This window comes from Aegilops tauschii, chromosome 3, assembly GCF_002575655.3.
Source record: "Aegilops tauschii subsp. strangulata cultivar AL8/78 chromosome 3, Aet v6.0, whole genome shotgun sequence".
Taxonomy (NCBI): Eukaryota; Viridiplantae; Streptophyta; class Magnoliopsida; order Poales; family Poaceae; genus Aegilops; species Aegilops tauschii.
In genome coordinates, this window is record NC_053037.3 from 563722826 (window position 1) to 563733203 (window position 10378).

The 10378-nt window shown below is 52.3% G+C and overlaps 1 protein-coding gene across 1 annotated transcript; it reads right to left on the reverse strand.

The window, feature by feature from the left end:
- Positions 1–6421: 6421 nt before the first annotated feature.
- On the reverse strand, positions 6422–7807 carry LOC109748421 (uncharacterized). The gene is made up of 2 exons (XM_020307448.4): positions 7557–7807; positions 6422–7422 (listed from the first exon to the last, which is right to left on the reverse strand). Exons 1-2 carry the CDS (start codon positions 7575–7577, stop codon positions 6685–6687), a joined length of 759 nt encoding a protein of 252 aa, XP_020163037.1. The 5' UTR covers positions 7578–7807; the 3' UTR covers positions 6422–6684.
- Between the last annotated feature and the right edge of the window lie 2571 nt (positions 7808–10378).

Sequence of the window (10378 nt, forward strand, 5' to 3'; positions counted from 1 at the left end):
GACGGTAGCTATGAAGTGGGTGGCGGGTGGGAAGCAAAATTCCCCATCATCAGCCTCTAACTCGAACCGAACATAGTTCGGCTGCGAGTCCTTCTCCAAGGACAAATTCTTTAGAGAGTTCAGCACATCGCCCAAAGGTGAGTGCTGGAAAACGTCTGCGGCGCCGAATTCGAAGATCGATAACCGATCTAGATCGGTGTCCGCAGGCGTACACGGTCCTGAACTTATAGTCGGAGACGAGTCCGAAGTTCCGTTGACGCAAATATTGCGGGGTGTTGAGTCCGTGTGCGGCTCCAACGCCGTGGACTCTATGGCTTTGGATGGCACGATTTGCTCCGGATCTAAGGCCGTAGCGGTTATAGGAACCATCTCCTGAATCCGGTCCGATGACAGATTTAAGTCATATTCATCGGAGCGAGGGGGAGCGATCGCCGCGGTCTCAAATCCATTGAAGATCAAGTCCCCACGGATATCCGCAACATAGTTCAGGTTTCCAAATCTGACCAGGTGGCCAGGGGCGTAGCTATGGACCTGCTCCAGATGGCCAAGCGAGTTGGCCCGCAGTATGAAGCCGCCGAACACAAAAATTTGTCCGGGGAGGAACGTTCCTCCTTGGACAGCGTCATTATCGACGATTGAAGGGGCCATCGAACCTTTTGCCGACGGCACAGTGGAACTCTCAATGAAAGCACCAATGTCGGTGTCAAAACCAGCGGATCTCGGGTAGGGGGTCCCGAACTGTGCGTCTAGGATCGATGGTAACAGGAGACGGGGGACACGATGTTTACCCAGGTTTGGGCCCTCTCTATGGAGGTAATACCCTGCTTCATGCTTGATTGATCTTGATGAATATGAGTGTTACAAGAGTTGATCTACCACGAGATCGTAATGGCTAAACCCTACAAGCCTAGCCTGTACGACTATGGTAATGAATGTGTCCTATCCGGACTACACCATCCGGTTTATATAGACACGGGGGGGGGGGGGTCTAGGGTTACGTAGAGTCGGTTACATGAGAAGGAATCTTCATAATCGGCCGCCTAGCTTGCCTTTCACGCCAAGGAGAGTCCAATCCGGACACGGGTACAGTCTTCGGCCTTCATGTCTTCACAGCCCATCAGTCCGGCCCATGGATAACAGGCCGGACGCCCGAGGACCCCTTAGTCCAGGACTCCCTCATAAGCCATCACAATTTTTTTGCAGGTCATTTATAGAGCAATTGCCTGGATCCATACGTGGTCGTCACTAAGCCATGCAGAAGCCAAGAAGCATATGGCTTTTTGGTGCAACCGTTGAGAGACGGTAGCACTGGATACTTAATTACAACTTGTTTGGATGGCAGTTCAATAATAACTTAGGTGTTTAGTCATCTTGTCCTATTTTTACCGATTGTGGCACTTTATTTTTATTTCATTTAAGCTCTTTTGGCAGCTTGTAACGAATTTTGGACCTGTTGACAGTTTGCTTTAATAATATGGCTGCATGCATCATTTTGATGCAGAGCCGGGGGTAATCATCCTTTTTGAAAAAAATGTTATGAGAAGTTTTAAGATGGTCACAGAGGGGAAGCGACAGATGTGCTAGAAGAAAATACATCTGGCCAAGTAAGTGTTAGGTGGGCCCTAATGTTTTGTTAATGACCACAACCGTGGGATCTTCATAATAGTACCAGAACGGATCGTGTCCATTATACCATTAATGTGGTCAAAGTTGTATAGCAAAACCATGTTAAAATCTAGTTCGGCGAATATATAGCTATACACTCCCTTGGGTTGCCGTGAGAAGGTGCAGATTTTGTTTTGCAATGACCAAAAGGAGCCATGATGCGGATAAAATCTAGCTATTCTCTATGGCCAGTCCCACGTGTAGCGGATTGCAGTACTAAACGCTGCCCGTACTAGAGGAAGTGGAAAGGCTAGAGCGAGAGGTGTTTCCAATCTCTAGCGCTAAAACAGCTTGGGGTCCTCCTATTTACGTGAATGTAGAAAAACTGACCGAAAATTATTATTCCAGAAGTCTGAAAAGATCATCAGTGGAAACACCAAGCACATTGTTGACGTGGAGAATATCACTAAATGAAGAGAAATTGAGAACGGATCACTCTTGAATGAGCAGCAGTAGATTACCGTAGAAGCTTCGATCGACTCTGTTCTGGAGAGCCAGCGGGTAGGATGTCTGGCCTGCAAGAGCGAAGCCACAGAGCGAGAAACACAGGCTAGATGAGACTCAAATGCTGTCTGGTCCTGCCGAGGAATCCTAGCGTCAGGAACCCGAAAACAGAAAATGGAGAGTCGTGGTTGAGCTTATACCCTCACACCCCTAGACCTAGGCTAGCTATGGCCTATCTCTTTCTCATGCCTAGCTGTCTCTCCCTCCTGCCCGGTCTCACAGCCACGGAAACCACCAAGTGGCGACGGCCAGCTGCTAAGAAAACTTTCTGTTTTATTACAAAAAACATGTCAAATAATGCCAACTGGCTAAATGCATTTTCTCAACAAAAAAAGGGGGAAACTTGTCAAGAAAAAATGGTTAACTACATGACAACTCTGCCGGAGTTGGCAACGAGTTGACCTCCAGTACCAGGGTCGTGCGAGGTTGCACCGGCTGCACGCTTGATTATCATCATCAATAAAACGCTGGGCTACTTTGACAAGTAACGGGGCACGAGACATCACGTTGAAGTCGTCGGAAGAGGATTGCAGACCTTTGGCGAAAATACTTTGAAAAATGCTATTCTTACGTAATACTCCCTTCGTTCCTAAATATAAAGTTCTTTTTATAGATTCTAATGTGGACCACATATAAAGCAAAATGAATGAATATACACTGTAAAATATGTCCATATACATTCATATGTAGTCCTTGTTGAAATCTACAGTATAAAAAGACTTATATTTAAGGATGGGGAGTAGATCTTTGCAGTGTGTGAGAGAGAGGAAATAACTACCTAGCACAAAATGTGGAATTGACAGTCGTGAAAGTTGTACGTGTTATCTTTGTACAACTTGTACGTAAGAATATTTAACTACCTAGCACAAAATGTGGAACTGACAGTCGTGAAAGTAGTACGTGTTATCTTTGTACAACTTGTACGTAAGAATATCGTTGTTCAAATACTTTCGTGGCAACATCCCTCACAGTCAACACATGACTCGTGAAATCGTAAGCTAGCGCTCATATATACAATTGTGTTCCAAGGCATCTTCCTTCTAACCGCCCACAAAAAATATGATAGTACAATCTTATTTTTCATCTTCTGGATTATATTCAGCAGACATGCATCACCTTTTAATTAATTAAGAGAAATATAGCCAAAGCTATCTTTAGCAACCAGCTGGTGGTGACTCACTTCCAAGATATCTGAAAAACCAAATTCCCCTCGAGGATCCAAATTTTCCTCTAGCAAGCGGCCAACAATACGAGTGATGGCCAAGTGTGTAAGAGCATCTACATCAGGCGCCCCAAACCCGTCTCAAACATCGGGGCGAACAGTGACTGTTCACAAAAAAGCGACCCAGACAGGCGCCACAAACGGACCAGAAACGTTCGAGCTGACCGGCACTCCTCGTATCCAGCCAAAATCGGGGGGGGGGGGGGATATGGTGAGACCCGGGCATGTCCGCCACGTCGAACTGACGATGGGATCTCATAGGAAGACACTCCAAAACTCAGCAGTCCGAAACTCGTCTCGTCCATCGGACCGATGGCACCGCATGGCGCTGCTACGGCGGGCCGTGTAGCGCCTAGGCTGGCTATTTAAGCCGACCACGAGCAGCGAAACCCTACCCGTCCACATTTCCCCACTCCCGTCTGTTGCTGCCACACTTTCCAATTGTCTTCCGTCACCACTAGTAGCGCATATCTAACGCCGGAGCGCTGGCTACAACTCCTTGAGCAGATCCGGGCAAGTTGCGAAGCCCGGATCGCCGCGGGGCTACCTCCAGACGCAGTGGATCTGGAGGAGGAAGTCTGAGTTCACCGAAACGATGCATTCAACAAGGTCATTGCCAGGTACATCAAATAAAGGCCAAACCTTAGGTTTTCACTCTGGTAATCAAGACTCGGTACTCAAGGAACACCGCCAAAAATGCAGTCCCCTAGTGTTGTCGCCCCCGCTTGTCGAGGCCGCTGTTGCAAGTTACCAAACACCTGGCACACAGTCTTCATCGCATCCAATACACCCTTCCACCAAGGATCTATATGCCAATCGGTATAGATCTCCAACAAGAAGACCGAATTCATCAGTAGCCAGATCCAAGAGGTCGACATTCAGTAGAAAGACGACTTGGCGGAAGAAGAGCGCTAGGGCCAAACCACCATTATTAGGCCGAAGCCAGCAGCCCCACGCCGTCCTCCACTCGATCCAGACCTGCAAATAAAGGTCAGCGACACCGCATCGTATCACCGGCAACCGCGGAGACCTGAACTTGACGAGACGCCAACCTTGGCAGGAGACGTGGACCAGCCACTCTGGCCGGATCCGGTGACTCCCAACCCCACCGCTGCCGCTACGGCAGCACCGCGCGTAGCCTCCAAGCCCAACCACGACGCTGACTAAGCGGCCGCCGCAACCGCCATCGACTCGAAAAGGGGCCGCGGCCCCGAAGCCCTATCTCGGCCATCCATCACCGTCGGTGTGCTAGCAACCACCATGGAGAGGAGACCTTCAGGTTGCCCCGCCGCCGTTACCACGCGCGGGTTTTGCCCGGCAATGGCTACCGGCGGCGACAAGGAGGAGCGGAGCACGAAGGGCCGCTGGCCGGAAGGAGATGGTGGCCGCACGAGTCGCCCAGCTGGGGGACAACGGGGGGCGATCCCTTTTTTCCGAGTAAATAGCATAAAACTACTACTTTACAGGCTAGGGTTCCAAAAAACTATCGAATATTTTTTTTCTCTGATAACTACCAAGTCAGAGGTCGACTGTTTCAAAAAACTCTAATCGTCCAGTGCTTTACTATTGATCACGATTATGACAGTTGGAACCCGCATGTAAGAAAACCGTTTGTGTGACCGTCTGTTTGACCGTTACCTTAGATGTGGAGCCCACATGTTAGTGTCCCTTTGTTATTCTAATTAAAAAATTATGTTTCTTTATGCACTTATAGAAAACCCCTGTAAGTTTTCTAAAAAAAGCAATCGGGTCCTTGAATGTTTTTCGAAAAAGCAATCGGGCCCCTGGTAACTCGTGCGCCCAGAGGAAACGACGCCGGCGGCTCGCCGGCCGCCAGGTCGCTGGCCAGGCGAAAGGAGGCGGCCGACCGCTGCAGCTGCTCCTGGCCATGGCGCGCGGTCGGAGCCCTTGGCCAAGGCACGGCTGGTGGCGCCCCGTGCTCCTTGGCCCGTACCAGTGAGGCGTGAGGCGAGGCGGCCGACCGCTGCCGCTGCACGTGGCCACGGCGCGCGGTCGGAGCCTGCGCGGCTCCCGGCGCTCCGCCGTGAAGTCCCAGCCGAGCGGCCTCTCTCTCTCCTCCCTCTTCCTGGGCGCGGCGGCCCAAGCCCGAGCCCCTGGCCATGACGCTCAGCTCGCGGCAGCGCGTGCTCCTGGGCGTGTCGGCCTGAACCCTGGCAATGGCGCGCGGCGGCCCTCTCCTTGCTCCTGCGCGGCTCTCGCCGCTCGCGGCTGGAGCCGCCGTGAAGTCCCAGCCGAGCGGCCTCTCTCTCTCTCCTCCCTCTTCCTGGGCGCGGCGGCCCGAGCCCGAGCCCCTGGCCATGACTCTCAGCTTGCGGCAGCGCATGCTCCTGGGCGCGTCGGCCTGAACCCTGGCCATGGCGCGCGGCGGCCCTCTCCTTGCTCCTGCGCGGCTCCCGGCGCTCGCGGCTTGCGGCGACCCTTGCTCGCCTTGCTCCTGGGCGCGGCGCGTGGTGGAGGTGGTCGTCGGTGAGTGGTGGAGGTGCTGGAGCTTGGGCAAGGAGGAGAGAAGAAAGAGAGAGAGGAGAGAATGGAGGAAGAAGAAACATCTTACATGTGGGTCCCACAATAAGTTAACGGTCAAACAAAACGGTCAACAAACGGATTGTTTAGGAGCGGACCCGACCTGTCATAAACCGGTTTAAAATGGTAGCAACGAGGAATTTGGGTTTTTTGAAATAGCCGACCCCTGAGTTGGTTTTTATTTAAGGAAAAAAATATACGGTAGTTTTTTAAACCCTAACCTGTAAAGTAGTAGTTTTATGCTATTTGCTCCTTTTTTCCGGATAGTCAACAAAGCTCTTTTTTTGATGGTTTACGCCTCAATCATCCTGCTGACATTCTTCATAAAATTACCTCATTCTTGCAGACGTACTGCTTAAGTGCCGCCGTTCAGGAAACTGTAGCACTCCAGCTCCTACACTGCGCCTCTCTTCCACTGTCTCAAGTCGTGTAGGTTATATCAGGGTTAAACATTTTCTGTTTGAAGTTCTATCACTACAAGAAGCAATGTCCAATTTCAACGATGTACTTGCTCACCTGAAGTACAAGTTTTTTAAACTTGCACACACATACATGTACAACCACACCATATGGTACTACTTTTTTTTTTGCGGGGACATATGGTACTACTCGTTGTACAAGCGTACAGCAGATTGTGGAATTCCTTACACCAAATCAACAAGCACAAAAAAAATCATCACAAAAACGCAGCAGTGTCTTAATTACAAATCAATCTCCACCACGCTCGGGATCAGACGTGCAGTCACCGGGATTTACGCGCGCCCTTGGGACCTTGGGTTCGGAGCTTTCCGCTTCTTCACCCCCGCCGCCGTCAGGCTGCCGCTGCCGCTGCCCGCGCTTGGCTGCCGCTTCTGCCTCGAACTGGCACGCCGCTGTGTCGGCGCGCGCGCGCTCATACCGGCGACCTGGATGCGTGCGCGTGGCGGCATCGTCACGCTCATGCGGGGGCCCTTCATGCGTGCTCGTGGCTGCTGCGTCCGTGCGCTCATGCCGGCCAGCATGCGCGCCGGCATCTGCTGGTTCAGCGCGTGCGCTTGCCTGCGCATCTTAAGCAGCTCGGCTCCCAGCTCCACGATGATGGGGTCGCCGATCCGTGCTGCTCCCGATCGCAGCACCGCTAGCTGCTGCTTGTCGAGTATGTTCACCGCCTCCTGGGTCGCGCCCCGCTCTGCCGCCGCCCTCGCCGCGGCAATGCTCTCGTGCACCTCCGCCCGGACGCGCTCGCTCTCGGCTCGATCCACAGGCTGTGGAGGTGAAGGTGGCCGCTCCTCTGACTGTGACTGCGTGGTTATCGCAGACAGAAGTGATGTCGGCCGCACCAGTGGCAGGTCGCGCCACTGCGCCTTGCAGAGCGGGCAGAGGAGGTGGCCGTGGGCGACGCTGTCGGAGATGCATCTGAAGTGGAACGCGTGGGAGCACTCGGCCGTGAAGATGGCCTGACCACCATCATCGGCGACCATGCTGCCCAGGCAGATGGCGCAAGGATTCATCTGCGTGCGCTCACACAAAATCATCCGGGTAAGGCAGAAAAATGAGAGGATGGACGAGCTAGCATTGTGTCCACGCCTTGTGTGGAACAAGAACTCGGCGTGATTGTACAAAATTGAATGGAGAGTTTATTCACCTGGTCATCGGGGCTTCCCATTCTGCAAGCTCACCTGAAAATGCTGAGAATAAGTCAGCAGCAACGAACAATGCTGAGAAGAAGAAGAACACGGCTTGTTATATTAACGTGGTAGTTGCCACGTTACGTTATGATGAGTTGCTGATCATGACTCAAATGCCGAAATACTACTGCTACTTTTCTTTGGCGACTAAATAGCTACTGAAAATTTTCTTTTGCTTCTTGTTCCAAGTCACCCAAGGTAGACTCTGTTTCCATTGGGCGCCCTGGAAGCAATGTTGGGGCAAAGGCGATCAAGTGTGCGATATATCTAGACAAGCTAGTGGCAACAACTTGGTTCAGATGCACGTCATTTTCATCTGGGTGTCTGACTGTTTCAGAGATCTCACAGTAGCTAGAGCGACATGCCATAACAATACGATGCGAGTGAGTGTAAATTCATCACTAATCTCACATGCCCAATTAATGAAGCTCATCACTCATGCCGTGCCTTATTAATGCTGAGGCTCCATGCGACAGACGGTCACCGACCGAGTGTTTCATAGCACGTGCAATTACCATCTTCGCCTCCATTGTTAGCTCCACCTTGCGTGCTTTTCTAGTCTGAAAGCAACTGAACGAATCAAAGGCCGAGTATTGACCGATGGTGTTGTGCCAATAGCGAAGCCATCTGTGATCGACGTCTTCCTAGAAGCAAAAGAAGCTTCTCAATACATGCATTCCCTTGCCATGATGGACGTGTTACATACTTACAAACCAAGGATGCCTTCGCCCAGTCAGAGATGCAGTAAGACTATATTTGTCGCACTTGAAATGTTGAAAGTGCCACAGAGGATATTATAGTGGCGATAAAGGGTTTTTTCCCGCTTTATATTATAAAGCAACCGATGCATCCAACTTGCTGGGCCGCAACACAAACAAACCCAAAAAGAAAAACAAGAGAAAGGAAGGAGAAACAAATGCTGGCACCAGCAGATCAATGAAGCAAAGAATACCGGCTACCGCTGCACCCTCCAGAGAAGTTCCACCGCATTCCTAGCACTCTGAAGCGTCACGTACAAAGCAACACCTTCAAGAAAGAATGCGACCGCGCCGCCACTGTTGCTCGTACAACTCCTAGGGTTTTTCACGGTACGCGGAGGGCAGTGGGGAAGGGGTATACCAGACACCCTTCAGGAATGTCCGATGGGGCCCACAGGCGTCATCGCGTTAGTGCCGGACAAGCCGCCAGGGATTTCTCCCGACCCAAAACAACCACCACCACCCCCGGACGCTCCGTAGTGCATCACCCAACCTGCCACCCACTAGGCTGTGTCACCACGGTCACCGAACCAACATCGTCATCTCACTGGAGTCGCCAACACGAGACCTGGAGGAAGGGAAAGGAGACAACGGCCACAGGAGCAACCACCACGTGACTAGTAGGAGGGGCAGCCTCCACCGCCCTCACGTGACAAGAACCTACCAGGCCCCGACGGCCCGGCCGGGCCCAAATGGGACTGGACAGTCCCTGCTACCACGCTGCAGCATGCCAGACGGCGAAGCCGCCACCGCTCGTAGACCGCCAACGCCTCGCCACCACCACCAGGGAGCAATGTCGCTGCACGCCGAGACGCCCCAACCCAGATGGGGTCCAAAAGGGCCCAGATCTGGGCCGGGCGGGCGCCGCCAGCGCCACCACACCGCCCTGTGACCACTGGCCACGCTGCCGCGTCAAGGGCACTCGTCACCCATGGGATCGCCGCCGCCGAGCCACACTGCCGCCATTAGGGATCCCCCGTGCCCCGCGCAAGAGAAAAGCTGCCCCGCCGCCGCCAGCGCCGCACGGGCAGGGCCCGGTAGACCATGCTGACGACGGAAGGAGGGGTGTACGACGGGGAGGGAGGCTGGGGGAGCGGAGGGATCAGGGTCCGCCCGTCGCCTACGGGGGTGGGGGGGGGTGAGCGAACAGGAGGGGAGGGGTCTACCTAATCACATGGTCATGGAGGAGCCCATGTGCCCACCGCTATACCGGCACTTGTGATGACAAGCAAAAAGATACAACACGTTACCTCTCTGCCATACATAATGTAAGCATACTTGGTGAGGAAGTCGTACAGGAAACCAAGTTCTGCTTCAGTCACTTGGAATGCTCTTTCATAGCCTTGTTTTGTTTGCATGAGCCCATCAAAAACAAGATCACGAGACTTGTCAAGCTTGGATTCAGGACAACTGTAGCCAAAGTATCGCCGAACCACTGTGTTTGATTGATCGCCCGTTCGTAGAGACCTATGAACGAGCGATCAATCAAACACAGTGGGCGCTTTAACAACGGTAATGCTACATCTACAGGAAATTATGGGGGAGATGGATTTACAGGGTGATGAGGCATTCTTTCATTGGTCAGCTTTGGGGGCACGGGCCCACCCCTGAAACTCAGTGGGGCGGACGTTTGATTAGAAGAGAAGGGAGGTCCGTAACTCTCTGTTAATTACCCGTAGGTGTAGGATTATTGCTTTAACAAACCACCAACTTGGCAGAAGAGAACTCGGCCACCTCAATTCTAGAAGTCAACACAAGTAATTTATTCGGAAGAGGAACACCAGACCTTGGTCAGAAGGGCTCTCACGCTAAAAATCTCAAGGCAGTGGTAGCTGGTGCATAACGAAACTGCTCCACACACGATAATTATGGAACGATCCTTGCACGACAAATCAATCCAGCGGCTGTCAGCTCTTTACTCCTATGCATGTATGGTTTGATCTTGGACATCGGGCATGAATCGTCTGGCATGTGTCAGGCGCATGGCAGCGTCGGGTACATAATACTCCTTCCGTTCCTAA

Excerpts from the sequence above, each read along its gene's own strand:
- LOC109748421 (XM_020307448.4), bottom strand. The coding sequence starts at position 7,577 with ATGGGAAGCCCCGATGACCAG. Across the intron at positions 7,423-7,556 it reads TGGGAAGCCCCGATGACCAG|ATGAATCCTTGCGCCATCTG; the intron begins GTGAATAAACTC and ends GAGCGCACGCAG.